The following is a 14,781-nucleotide window of genomic DNA, read 5'->3' as shown; positions in this document are numbered from 1 at the left end:
CAAGCGTTCATGTCCGAGCGCTGACGTCACTTCCTCCTGTGCTTATGTTCTTATGCTTCAGTCCAAGGGGTGTTACTGTATTGAATCTGAATCTCTGTTCAGTCTGTAATAGAAGTCTAAATTACCCCCTCTCCATGAGGGACATAGAAATCATGACTGAGGATGTGAACATTCCCATTTTACAGAAAGAGTTATCTGACCAAGTTTTCCTCTGTCTCCATCTAATGTAAGTGAGAACAGTCCATACTATGAGCTATTTTAATGAAACTCCAAGTAACCTCACTAGCAGATAGGAAATGTCATGTCTCTCAATGAGGTATATTAGAGGAAAATGTGATGCACAGAAACACTTCTGATCCCTCATTTTATAAATGGCAAAAAATGTTATTAAAGGTTACAGTGAAAGAGGCGGGAGACACATCTCCTGTCAGCTGGATATCTTTAGTCTAATTTGGAAATCACAACACACTGATTACAAATGCAAACTTTTATTTTGTTTAAATTTTATGATGTATTTAAAATGAATAGATAGATTTATTTACAAAAAGCACAAGAATAAGAATGTAAGATAATAGTCCCTTCCACAGTTTAAAATAGAAAATTATAGGCACTGCAGGCAACTCTTGTTACAATGTGAGATACAGTATCATGCTTATCAGAAGGGGACAACAGCATTAGCTATCTTCTGTTATGCCCTAGGAAACATTGCTCACAGTGCCTATTAGCTTATAATAAAACAGCTGTGGCTTTCACGATTAAAACAGCAGTCCATGTTAAATGTTCTGTTTGTTACTTTATGTAGTAGAGTGAGGACCTAGCATAGACTCACTGTCAGCTTTTTAGTCCTTCTCAATTCTTAACTCTGGCCCTCATTCACCAGAAATAAGATATTCCTAATCTTGCATGGGAAGGATGCCTTGTGTGGAAGATGTATCAGAGATCTAACTGTATAAAACACCAGGGTGGCATTCAGCAACTACGAATAGAAGGCTTTGCTGAAATAAGGTTCATCTCAGACTCTTGTGAACAAGAGGCAAAGCCATCATTATGGCTCTCTCTTTTAAAAAAAATATATACTCTATTTTCAATTTATTTACAGGTGCAGGTATTCCTGAGCAGTTTTCACTTTCTAACCAATTATTGTGCAATAATCATAGCCCAGAGATGAGCGCTAAGGAAGCAAACACCACTGTGGGCTTGAGTAGAAGACAGGGGTACAGTCCTGTCCCTGGGACTTCTCTGGCTTCTGCAGTCACAGGCTGGGTTTGGTGGATTAAGCAAGAACTTTTATTTAAGAAGCAGTCTCAGTGCTCTGACACTCAATCTGTATAGCCACTTCCCTGCAGAAGAAAACAGGAGTGTTAAATATGGATAAAGGTGTTTCTAACTGAAGCTTTCTTGTAATGAGTTTTGTTTCATGCAAAAAAGTGGCTCCTCATGCTATCACGAGGAAGCTTTTTGTCAACTTCCCTCCCACATACAGAATATGTGAGCAGGAGGTTACCTGAGACGGTCACGTAACTTGTCCCTCTGCTGACGGAGAATTTGAAGCAACGGGTCATCCTGGAACTCGCTGCCATCAGACTCTGCAGATAGAAGAGACAGAACAGGGATTCAGGATTCCTTCATAGGCCCAGATGATGCCTGTGCCATGTACTGAAACCAAAGGCCAGGGACATCTCATATTACAGCAGTTCTCTTACAAGCACTTCAGCCACTCTTACCTTCTGCTTGTTGCAGAAGCATGGCAGCCATCTCCAAGGATTTTTGGGTATCTGGCTCCACAGTAGCAGCCTGGGCAGCCTTAGATTTCTCTTTCTTGATCCTTGATCCTCTCATGGATTTGTTGCCAACAGATTTCGGAGATGGAGGGGGTGAAAAAAGTCGTTCAGAGATAACCTGAGTAAATTAAAATACAAAATCGGTCACTGATGGAAGATAAATTATAAATTAATTAATTAATTAATTAAAGCTCCCTACAGATGGTGCTCCTGCACCATTATCTACAGCCATAGGAGCCACGTTTCAAAATTATTGGGGGTGCTAAGCCCAATGGAAATAACCCCTCCCTGGACACATGCAAAGGAATTTTCTCAATATTAGGGGGGTGCTCAAGCACACAGCACCCACAGAGTCGGCTCCTATGTCCACAGCACCTCTTGCTTGCACATGCATATGCTGCAGAAGATATGAGCTCCCAACAGCCAAACACTGCCACACCATTCCCTAAAGTACCACTCACTGGGAGAATGCGGCATGCGAAGTCTCCAGTTCCCTGTGCTCTGGGTCCAGTCCTTATAGTACCACCAGGAGAAACTGGGACTGTGGAAAGTTTGAATGCCCCCAACAACAGGGACAGACTAGAAATGCAGATGCTGTGAAATCTCCTCTTCCCCCTCCCCCAGCCACCACTTCCTACTATACTCTGTAGCACCACCTAGTGGAAAAGCTGAGTGTGAAAGAGCTATGAGCTCTCCACAGCTGAAGATCTTGCATTATTCCCTACAGCACCACTTTCTAGTTCCTGTACCTCACCTGTCCCACGGTACTGCGTACTGGCGATTCTTCAGGTCTTTCCTGCCTCCTTCTACGTTCCTGGCATAATTGGAGGGGCTTGGACACCTTCTGTCCCAAATGGGGACACTGGGATTTCAGTGTTGTCACTGTTATCTGATAATTAATTCCTTTGGTTTCCTGAGCAGCTCTAGCCCTCTGTTGGCATCAGAAAGGATGGGGTAAGCTGCTGAATCCTGGTGTCCAGAAACATTTCCCTCTCCATTACGAGTTCTTGAATGGGAAGGGCCATGTGTCAGCCCGTCATCCTTGTACCCAGAACTCAGTGTCTTATGTATGTCTGTCCCCAGGAGTTGTGCCTCTTGCTTCTCATCCACTAGACACCTTTGCTGCTTTACTGGTATGAGCTTTATGGGATTCTTTCTGAAGTCATCCAAACTTTCACCCTGGTCTCTCAATGTTTTACACTCTTGTGTTATCCCAGAGGTGGTCACAGGCTCTGGCTGATTCTGGCGCAGACATGGCAAGAGGTCACAGACATGGTGCAAGTGCAGTGGGACCTGAATAGATTGGCCTCTAGCTTGTGCCTCTAATGCTGGACTAGCAACAGGGTACATGTCAAGGACAGCAGGGGCTGAAATTGCAGCACTGCTGTAACTCTTCTCTCCCAAGCCACGTGCGACACCTACAGATTCCGCCTCCAGCATTTCTTTGACCTTTAGAAAGAAAGCATACTGCTTACAATGTTGCATGGCCTCTTTATTTCAATTATAGCCTGTTTATTAACTGAGTACCAGTAAAAACATTCATAATAAAATTAACAAAATAGATATATAACAAAAAACATTATATTGAATCCTTGCCCTTCAAATAACTAGCTTAAACTGTGCTCTTAATTGTAGTGTAAACCAATGCAGAGCTTTCACTGACCCAGTGACATGATCAAAAGACATTAAATCTACTATCAGACATACTGCAGTATGCTGTATTACTTGTAAAGCTTTACAAGATGATTGAGAACAACCCAGATATAAACTACTGCAGTAACTTAATCTGGAGAACCAGACTCTGAACTACTATTCGAAAATCAGCTTTAGATAAAAAGGCTTAATTTTGATCAACACGTGTAGCTGATAAAAACAAGTTTGAACACCTTTATCCACATGAGCCTGCAAATTCAGCTGTGAATCCAGTATTACTCCAAGGTTTACAATCTAATCTTTAATTGGAATATGGGAAAATTAGGTTCTTACCTTGGTAATTTTCTTTCCTTTAGTCACAGCAGATGAATCCATTAACTGATGGGTTGTATCCACCTACCAGCAGGTGGAGATAGAGAGCACTGAAAAACCACAGTGACCTTGGATGGCTAGCCCCTTCTGCCTTCAGTATATGAAACTTCCAAAGCAGAGTGAGAAAGAAAGGTAAAATAACGTGAACTTTCCTCACAGTGAACAAACGCCCCAGAACCGGAGCAATAACCAACAAAGGAGGGACATTCTCAACCTCCTGCAATCGAACAGCATGTAGAAACTCTGAGAACTGATCTTCAACTCTTCCTGATGCGATACGATATCTGCATGAAGGATCTGAACAACAAAAACAAAGCCAGACAGGGAGGGATCATGGATTCATCTGCTGTGACTAAAGGAAAGAAAATTACAAGGTAAGAACCTAAATTTTCCCTTTCATGTCATCAACAGCAGATGAATCCATTAACTGATGGGATGTACAAAAGCACTCCCTACGTAGGGTGGGAACAGGCAACTCTGCGAGCAAACGCCTGTGCCCCAAAATGCGCGTCCTGCTTCGCTGCCACATCCAGCCTGTAATGCCGTACAAACGAGAGCTGAGAAGCCCAAGTAGCCGCACGACAGATCTCTTGAAGAGAAAAGCCCACGAGGAGGAAAACGCTCTCGTGGAATGCGCTTTAAACGCTTCAGGCGGAGACCGTCCTGAAAGCAGATATGCAGAAAATATGACTTCCCTGAGCCAACGGGCTATAGTGGCCTTAGAGGCCGTACCCTTGCGTCGAGGACCTGTCAACAATACAAAAAGATGATCATAAGTCCTGAAGTCATTTGACATCTGTAGATACTGCAACAGAGCCCTGCGAACATCCAAAAGACGCAATTGTCCAAAGGAATCCAGAAAGTCCTCCCTAGAGAAGGAAGGTAGAAAAATGGGCTGGTTCAGATGAAACGCTGAAATCACCTTAGGCAGAAAGGAAGGCACTGTACGTACCGTTACCCCGGACTCCGAGAACTGCAGAAAAGGATCCCGACAGGAAAGCGCCTGGAGCTCAGATACGCGTCTAGCCGATGTCATGGCCACCAAAAAGACTGTCTTGAGAGTCACATCCTTCTCAGAAGCTCGCCTAAGCGGCTCGAAAGGTGAACACTGAAGAGCCTTCAACACCAGCCCCAGGTTCCAGGCCGGACACAGCAACTGCATGGGAGGACGGAGCCGAAGCGCCCCTTTGAGAAATCGGACAATGTCCGGATGAGCAGCAAGGGACAAGTCAGAGACTTTCCCTCGGAAGCATGCCAACACTGCCACTTGAACCTGAAAGGAATTGTAAGCCAGGCCTTTTTGTAGTCCGTCCTGCAAAAAATCAGGACGACGAGACTGTAGCCCGTGCGGGTGTGACCGCTTTTGAACCACACCACGCCTCAAACTTGCGCCAGATCCGAGCATAAACTGCGGAAGTAGACCACTTGCAGGCCTACAAGAGAGTGGAAATGACCTTGTTAGAGTAGCCCTTGTCTCTCAATTGCGCCCTCTCAAGAGCCAGGCCGTAAGACCAAATCTGCAGGGATCCTCCATAGTCACTGGCCCCTGAACTAACAGGTTCAGCACTAGAAGCAACGGAAGTGGAGCCTCCACCAGCATCAGACGAAGGTCCGCGTACCACAGACGCCTTGGCCAATCCGGAGCGACGAGGATTACCAATCCTCGATGCAGTTGAATCCTCAGAAGGACTCACCCTATCAAGGGCCAAGGAGGGAACACATATAGGAGTCCGGAAGGCCATGGCTGAGCCAGAGCATCCAACCCCGCCAAGCGAGGATCTCTCCTTCTGCTGAAAAAGTGAGGGACTTTGGCGTTTGCACTTGACACCATTAGATCCAAACCGGGAGTCCCTCATTTGGCACAGATCTGAAGAAAAACTTCTTCTGCCGGTTCCCATTCCGCCGGGTTGATTTGATGTCTGCTGAGGAAATCGGCTTGCACGTTGCTCTGACCTGCTATGTGAGCTGCAGACAGCAGATCCAAGTGGAGCTTGGCCCAGTGGAAAATCTGAGGAGCCTTCGCGGCCAGGGCCCTGCACTGAGTGCCGCCCTGACGATTGATGTATGCCACTGCTGTTGTGTTGTCCGACAGAACCCGGACAGGAAGCCCCTTCAGAGTCTTGTGGAAGGCCAGCAGAGCCTGAAATATCACTCTCAATTCCAAGCGATTGACCATCCCGCTTCCACGTGTGTCCACTGACCCTGAGCATAGCTTCCCTGGCAATGAGCTCCCCAGCCCAAAAGGGTGGCATTCGTTATTACCAGGCACCAAGAAGGAAACACGAGCGGCATTCCCTGTCGGAGAGCCACCAATCCATACTGTGCCGGGCCACAAGGAGCCACGATAGTCTGCGTTGGTATTCCTGGGAGATCAGAGACCATTGCTGAAGCAGAGCAATCTTCAGTGGCCTCATGTGAGCTCTCGCCCAGGGAACCACCTCCATGGTGGCCATCATCGACCCAGGAGATGAACACAGTCCCAAGCTCGAGGGCGAGGCATCCGCAGGAGCAGACGGACCTGATTCTGAAGCTTGCACCGCCTGTGGTCAGGGAGAAAGACGAACCCCGAAGCCATGTCGAACCGGACTCCCAAATATTTGAGAAACTGAGAGGGGGGTCAGGTGACTTTTGGGCAAATTGATCACCCAGCTCAGAGTCTGAAGAACAGTTATAACTCTGGTCATGGCGCGTCGGCTCTCGTCTGCCGAATCGGCCAGATGAGCCAGTTGTCTAAATACGGGTGAACTCTGATACCCTCTCGCCTGAGAAAGGCAGCTACCACCACCATCACCTTTGAGAAGGTACAGGGAGCTGTGGCCAGGCCGAAAGGCAAGGCCCGAAACTGGAAATGTTAGCCCAAAACCGCAAACTGGAGAAACCGCTGATGCGGAGGCCAAATAGGAATGTGCAGATACTCTCCTGGCTGTACCGCTGCAGTGATGGAGTACAGGGTTTCCATGCAAAAGTGTCGCGCACTCAGAGCCTCGTTGACTGTTCGTAAGTCGAGGATCAGTCTGAAAGACCCGCCTTTCCGAGAGAACACAAAATAAATGGAGTAGCGACTGGAGCCGCATTCGGCGGGAGGTACTGGAATCACCGCTCTGAGGTGCAGCAAGACTTGCAAGGTCTCCTCTACCGCCGCCCATTTGACAGCAGCGCCACATCAGGACTCCAAAAACGCATCTCTCACCGGGGCACCGAATTCCAATCGGTTGCCTTCTCTGATCAGGTCCAAGACCCACTGATCTGAAGTAATCTTGGTCCACTCCTCGATGAAGAGCCCCTACTGCAGGAATTGACGAGTGGACCGGCGTCCCATCTTTGTGGAGGACGCCCCTGAACTCCTGGCCGTTGGCCGGCCGCTGCAGAACGTTTGTCCGAGCGAAAGGAGTTCCTCTGCTGAAAACGGGCCCGTTGAGAAAACCCAGCAGAGCACCCCGGGCGATACCTGCAAGCTTCGCGGAAACGTGGCCTGGAAGAGGAGGGAAAAACAGGACTTTGGAAGAAGGCCGCAGCCTATCCTCAGGTAACCGTTGGGATTTAGAGTCCCCTAGGTCTTTAACAATCTTCTCCAATTCCTCTCCAAATAACAGAAGTCCCCGAAAGGGTAACCTCACTAGCCTCTGCTTAGAGGCCATGTCAGCCGTCCAATGGCGCAGCCAAAGAAGGCGGCGGGCAGACACCGCCACAGACATCTGCTTAGCCGAAGATCTGACCAGATCATAAAGGGCATCAGCCAAAAACGACAGGGCAGACTCCATACGCGGACCAACCTCAGAGAGGGAACCCGCACCATTCTCGGGCTGATCAACTGCCTGCTGTAACCAGGACAGACAGGCATGGGCTGCATAGGAACTGCAAATTGCTGCCCTTAAGGAAAGGCCCGAGATATCAAAGGACTAGTTCAGCGCGGATTCTAGCCGCCGGTCCTGCATTTCTTTCAAAGCGACCCCTCCCTCCACCGGGAGAGTGGTCTTCTTAGTCACGGCCGTAACCAACGCATCCACTTTAGGCATCCCAAACGGGGCCAAGTGATCTTCACTAAGAGGGGAAAGCTGACTCATAGCCCTGGCTATCTTCAAAGGCCCATCAGAGTCAGACCATTGAGCTGAAATAAGCTCTTGGATGGAGTCATGCACCGGAAAAGCCCCAGAAGGCTTCTTGGTACTAGTCATCCTAGGATTAACCGAAGAGGCATCGCCCTCGGCCGGATCTTCAATAGAAAGGGCCTGCAAGGCGTCAGAAATGAGCGCTGGCAGCTCGTCGCAGTGGAAAATCTGCACCACTATAGGATCATCCAAATCCTGTGGCAAACAGGGACCCTCATCTGGATCATCCATCCATGAGGGCCTACCAGACTCCCCACAGCCTGACCAGAGGGGGGAAAAGGGAGATGTGCCACCGTCAGACAGGGAATTTACCAGTCTACGTTTAGCGACAGTCCAACGCTCGGGGGGAAGCAGGAAACTCAGGAGCCAACACTGGACTATCAAAACCTGGAGGGAATCCAGCCAGCAACGTGGTGTCAAACGCCTCCGGCAGAGTCCTTTTTAACATAAAGGCCTTATGCATCAGCAGCACAAATTCAGGGGAGAAAAAACTTACCCTGGCCCTCCGCCCCCGAATTAGGAGAAGCGGAGGAAGGAGCTCCTCTAGCAGCCTCAGAATGAGGCGTCCTCCTGCACTCAGACTCCTTCGCAACCGCGAGAGTCGAGACACGCGGCGCTTCCAAAATGGCGCCCGCTGCCAGCTCCATTGAGCGGGAAGAATCATCGCTCTCCATGCCCGTACTAGCATGAGCATCTAGAGAGCACGTACTACAAAGCCCCGCTGCTGACCTGCATTTACCACATTGGGAGCAGCGCTTAACGCCTTCAGCAGCCATCGCCCGCCCGGACAGAAATATAGAAATAAAATGGCAACTTCGCACCAAACCCGAGTCAACGAGCTCTGGGCAAGCTGCACTGAACCAGAATCTCTGGAGAAAGCCTCAAAACAGCCACGCTGTAAAAGTGCGCCCTTTTTTTTAAACACTGTGAGGAAAGTTGGAGGCAGGCAGCAAACAAGGGACTCCAGGAGGGGGGGGGGGGGGGGGGGAAGGCAGGGACAGGGAACAAAACCAAGTATGCCTTCAAAGTGGGCACCACCAGCCACAACACCCCCACTCTACTGGCAAAGCACAGGAGCCACCCCAGGCAAATTCCAGGAGCTGATCAAGCGACGTCCACACCTGCTGGGAGATAGAGATATACTGAAGGCAGAAGGGGCTAGCCGTCCAAAGTCACTGTGGTTTTTCAGTACTCTCTATCTCCACTTCTATTTAAACTATTGCTAAATAGGCTTTGCAATCATGATGCCTTTCAGAATCATACATGAGGTTTCTGTCATGATAGTTTGCCGAATGGCAATGCCTAAAGCGGACTAGAAAGTGTAAAGGGTCCACACCACTTGCTATGCACACCATTGTCCCATAAACTAGGATGATGGATTTTTATCCTGAATGCTACTAAACATCTTGGAGTGGAGTAGCCACCTAGTAGTTAGAGCAGCAGATTGAGAACCAGGGAAGCTGGGGTTTAAATCTTGCTTCTGCCAGTGACACTTATTGTGACCTTGGCGAGCTGGTTGATATTGTGTATCTGGATTTTCAAAAGGCGTTTGACAAAGTACCTCATGAAAGACTCCAGAAGAAATTGGAAAGTTATGGGATAGGAGATAGTGTCCTATGGTGGATTAAAAACTGGTTAAAGGATAGAAAACAGAGAGTAGGGTTAAATGGTTAGTATTCTCAATGGGGTTCCCCACGTGTCTGTGCTGGGACCGCTGCTTTTTAATATATTTATAAATGATCTAGAGATGAGAGTAACTAGTGAGGTAATTACATTTGCTGACAATACAAAATTATTCAAAGTTGTTAAATCGCGAGATGATTGTGAAAAATTACAAGAGGACCTTACGAGACTGGGAGTCTAAATGGCAGATGACGTTTAATGTGAGCAAGTGCAAGGTGATGCATGTGGGAAAGAGGAACCCGAGCTATAGCTACGTAATGCAAGGTTCCATGTTAGGAGTCATCGACCAAGAAAGGGATCTCGGCGTCATTGTTGATGATGTGTTGAACCCTCTGCTCAGTGTGCTGCAGCGACTAAGAAAGCAAATAGAAGGTTAGGTATTCTTAGAAAAGAAATGGAAAACAAAAGTGAGGACATTATAATGCCTTTGTATCGGTCCATGGTGTGACTGCACCTCCAATATAATGTTCAATTCTGGTCGCCACGTCTCAAAAAAGATATAGTGCAATTAGAAAAAGGTACAGAGAAGGGCGACGAAAATGATAAAGGGGATGGGATGACTTCCCTATGAGGAAAGACTGAAGCGTCTAGGGTTCTTCAGCTTGGAGATATATAAAATAATGAGTGGAGTGGAATGGGTAGACGTGAATCGTTTGTTTACTCTTTCCAAAAATACTAGGACTAGGGGGCATGGCCTGCGATGAAACTACAAAGTTGTACTTTAATATGAATTGGAAAAATTTTTCTTCACTCAATGTGTAATTAAACTAGTTGCCAGAGAATGTGGTAAAGGTGGCTAGCTTAGCGGGGTTTAAAAAAGGTCTGGGCGGCTTTCTAAAGGAAAAGTCCCTAGACCATTATTAAATTGACTTGGGGAAAATCCACTGCTATTTCTGGGATATGCAGCATAAAATGTATTGAACTTTTTTGGGATCTTGCCAGGTATTTGTGACCTAGATTGGCCACTGTTGGAAACAGGATCCTGGGCTTGATGGACCTTTGGTCTGTCTCATAAGTACATAAGTACATAAGTAGTGCCATACTAGGAAAGACCAAAGGTCCATCTAGCCCAGCATCCTGTCACCGACAGTGGCCAATCCAGGTCAAGGGCACCTGGCACGCTCCCCAAACGTAAAAACATTCCAGACAAGTTATACCTAAAAATGCGGAATTTTTCCAAGTCCATTTAATAGCGGTCTATGGACTTGTCCTTTAGGAATCTATCTAACCCCTTTTTAAACTCCGTCAAGCTAACCGCCCGTACCACGTTCTCCGGCAACGAATTCCAGAGTCTAATTACACGTTGGGTGAAGAAAAATTTTCTCCGATTCGTTTTAAATTTACCACACTGTAGCTTCAACTCATGCCCTCTAGTCCTAGTATTTTTGGATAGCGGTGAACAGTCGCTTCACATCCACCCGATCCATTCCACTCATTATTTTATACACTTCTATCATATCTCCCCTCAGCCGTCTCTTCTCCAAGCTGAAAGCCCTAGCCTTCTCAGCCTCTCTTCATAGGAAAGTCGTCCCATCCCCACTATCATTTTCGTCGCCCTTCGCTGTACCTTTTCCAATTCTACTATATCTTTTTTGAGATACGGAGACCAGTACTGAACACAATACTCCAGGTGCGGTCGCACCATGGAGCGATACAACGGCATTATAACATCCGCACACCTGGACTCCATACCCTTCCTAATAACACCCAACATTCTATTCGCTTTCCTAGCCGCAGCAGCACACTGAGCAGAAGGTTTCAGCGTATCATCGACGACGACACCCAGATCCCTTTCTTGATCCGTAACTCCTAACGCGGAACCTTGCAAGACGTAGCTATAATTCGGGTTCCTCTTACCCACATGCATCACTTTGCACTTGTCAACATTGAACTTCATCTGCCACTTGCACGCCCATTCTCCCAGTCTCGCAAGGTCCTCCTGTAATTGTTCACATTCCTTCTGCGACTTGACGACCCTGAATAATTTTGTGTCATCGGCGAATTTAATTACCTCACTAGTTATTCCCATCTCTAGGTCATTTATAAATACATTAAAAAGCAACGGACCCAGCACAGACCCCTGCGGGACCCCACTAACTACCCTCCTCCACTGAGAATACTGGCCACGCAATCCTACTCTCTGCTTCCTATCTTTCAACCAGTTCTTAATCCATAATAATACCCTACCTCCGATTCCATGACTCTGCAATTTCTTCAGGAGTCTTTCGTGCGGCACTTTGTCAAACGCCTTCTGAAAATCCAGATATACAATATCAACCGGCTCCCCATTGTCCACATGTTTGCTTACCCCCTCAAAAAAATGCATTAGATTGGTGAGGCAAGACTTCCCTTCACTAAATCCGTGCTGACTTTGTCTCATCAGTCCATGTTTTTGTATATGCTCTGCAATTTTATTCTTAATAATAGCCTCCACCATCTTGCCCGGCACCGACGTCAGACTCACCGGTCTATAATTTCCCGGATCTCCTCTGGAACCCTTCTTAAAAATCGGAGTAACATTGGCTACCCTCCAGTCTTCCGGTACTACACTCGATTTTAGGGACAGATTGCATATTTCTAACAGTAGCTCCGCAAGTTCATTTTTTAGTTCTATTAATACTCTGGGATGAATACCATCAGGTCCCGGTGATTTACTACTCTTCAGCTTGCTGAACTGACCCATTACATCCTCCAAGGTTACAGAGAATTTGTTTAGTTTCTCCGACTCCCCCGCTTCAAATATTCTTTCCGGCACCGGTGTCCCCCCCAAATCCTCCTCGGTGAAGACCGAAGCAAAGAATTCATTTAATTTCTCCGCTACGGCTTTGTCCTCCTTGATCGCCCCTTTAACACCATTTTCGTCCAGCGGCCCAACCGACTCTTTGGCCGGTTTCCTGCTTTTAATGTATCTAAAAAATTTTTACTATGTATTTTTGCTTCCAACGCTAATTTCTTCTCAAAGTCCTTTTTTGCCCTCCTTATCTCCGCTTTGCATTTGGCTTGGCATTCCTTATGATCTATCCTGTTACTTTCAGTTGGTTCTCTTCTCCACTTTCTGAAGGATTGTTTTTTGGCTCTAATGATTTCCTTTATCTTACTGTTTAGCCACGCCGGCTGACGTTTAGTCTTTTTTCCCTTTTTTCTAATACGTGGAATATATTTGTCCTGAACCTCCAGGATGGTGTTTTTAAACAGCATCCACGCCTGATGCAAGTTTTTTACTCTGCGAGCTGCTCCTTTCAGTCTTTTTTTCACCATTTTTCTCATTTTGTCGTAATCACCTTTTCTATAGTTAAACGCTAATGCACTCAGCCAGACTCCATTCATTTTCTCACTGCCTGGGACGAAAGATGCAGACATGGATGATTTAGCACCCTTGTGTCTTAAAACTAGATATAAGCGCAAATCTACCCCATGGTTTACTCCCGAGCTAAAAGTACTGAAAACGCAGACCCAAAAACTAGAACGAGCTTACTACTACTACTACTAATAGCATTTATATAGCGCTACCAGACGCACGCAGCGCTGTACATCTGACATAGAGAGACAGTCCCTGCTCAAAGAGCTTACAATCTAGGTAACACAGACAGACAAGACATTATGGGCATGGGAATTACAGGGTAAAGAGGAACAAGGGAGGAGGAGGGCAAATGAGTAGCGGTTAGGAGCCAAAGGCAGTAGTGAAAAGGTGAGCTTTCAGCATAGATTTAAAAACAGGTAGAGATGGAGTTAGACGTATGGGTTCGGGAAGACGGCACAAACTACGAAATGAGAGCACATTAAGCGCGTGGAAAACAGATCACCACAAATACAAATTTGCTATTAAGCGAGCCAAACGCTCATACTTTTCAACCAAACTTAAATCTGCAGGCAGAGATGCCAAACAAATCCACCAACTCTTGAATACTTTCCTTGATACCAGCAAGATTACTTCTTCTCAAGCTAACCTTCCTTCTGCTGACACTCTGGCAAAATATTTCAAAGAGAAAATCCAATTGCTAAGACACTCATTAACACGTCATAGCACTGCCATCGACGCTTTCCTTAATGGTCTGGACTCACCGCCTGACCAATGACCGGCTGATCGGTCCTGGACAAACTTTACTACTTTAACAGTAGACAATGTAGCAAGAGTAGTTAACAAGTTTTCAAAAAAGCATTGTGGTCTCGAAGTATGGCCTAGCTATCTGCTGAGATCCGCACCTGCTTGCTTCATCGCCAACCTCATAGTAACACAGTAGATGACGGCAGAAAAAGACCTGCACGGTCCATCCAGTCTGCCCAACAAGATAAACTCATATGTGCCACTTTTTGTGTATACCTTACCTTGACCTCACATCTTATTTAAATTTCATGCTCCAGAATGGTCTCTTCCCACCTGTACATGGAAGCATTCTTCTCACACCCATTCCTAAGGACCCAAAACTAAAAGCAGAAGTCACCTCAAATTATCGCCCAGTGGCATCTATCCCATTGCTCATCAAAACAATGGAAAATATGGTCAACAGTCAATTAACTGATTATTTGAATAACTTCTGCATCCTGCATAACTCACAATCGGGTTTCCGTTCACAGTACAGTACAGAAACAGTATTACTTACCCTCCTGGTAAACTTTAAACAATTAATATCTACAGGGAACAAAGTGTTACTTCTTCAATTTGATATGTCCACTGCGTTTGCAATGATGGATCATAATCTCCTCCTTCACCTGTTGGATACATTTGGAATAACTGGTAATGTGTTTAATTGGATTAAGGGCTTTCTGTCAATGATAACGTACCATGTCAAATCCAAATCTACTATCTCTGTACCGTGGAAAGCTTCTTGTGGAGTACCTCAGGGCTCACCCCTTTCCCCTACTCTTTTCAACATCATGCTGATTCCTCTAGCAAAAACCTTAACCGCACTTGGTCTCAACCCGTTCATCTATGCAAACGATGTGACCATCTATATCCCTTTCAAATCCACACTAACTGAAATCTCCGACACAATAGCTGCTAGTTTTTCCATCATGGATTCTTGGGCTACAGCGTTTCAGTTCAAGCTCAGTGTTGCCAGGTGGAAAATTTTTTTCCCACCCAATCCAGCGTAAAAACAGCCCAAAACCCGCCCAAACTCAAACCCCGCCCCTGACACCCCCCCCCCCCGCGTCATCACCCCCGCCCCCGCCGTCACCGGCCC

The 14,781-nt window shown here is 46.6% G+C and overlaps 1 protein-coding gene across 3 annotated transcripts in view; it reads right to left on the bottom strand.

Moving 5' to 3' along the window:
- Window positions 1-519: 519 nt before the first annotated feature.
- Window positions 520-14,781, bottom strand: part of PROSER3 (proline and serine rich 3) — a 265,873-nt gene continuing 251,611 nt past the window's right edge. For 2 of the 3 annotated variants that reach the window (XR_003943137.1, XR_003943138.1), the window contains 2 exons: window positions 2,536-3,230; window positions 1,815-1,899 (listed from right to left, as the gene is read on the bottom strand). Coding sequence is in view for 1 of the 3 variants with exons in the window: in XM_030212288.1 (XP_030068148.1) it covers window positions 1,292-1,340; window positions 1,505-1,586; window positions 1,725-1,899 (306 nt within the window). In the remaining 2 variants the exon portion in view is untranslated. Of the gene's footprint in view, window positions 1,341-1,504; window positions 1,587-1,724; window positions 1,900-2,535; window positions 3,231-14,781 lie in introns of those variants that run through there. The other variant, XM_030212288.1, reaches the window with a different exon arrangement.

This window comes from Microcaecilia unicolor, chromosome 8 (genome assembly GCF_901765095.1).
Source record: "Microcaecilia unicolor chromosome 8, aMicUni1.1, whole genome shotgun sequence".
In the NCBI taxonomy this organism is placed as follows: domain Eukaryota; kingdom Metazoa; phylum Chordata; class Amphibia; order Gymnophiona; family Siphonopidae; genus Microcaecilia; species Microcaecilia unicolor.
The sequence above is the reverse complement of the archived record's forward strand: the minus strand, read 5'-3'. Positions and strand labels throughout refer to the sequence as shown.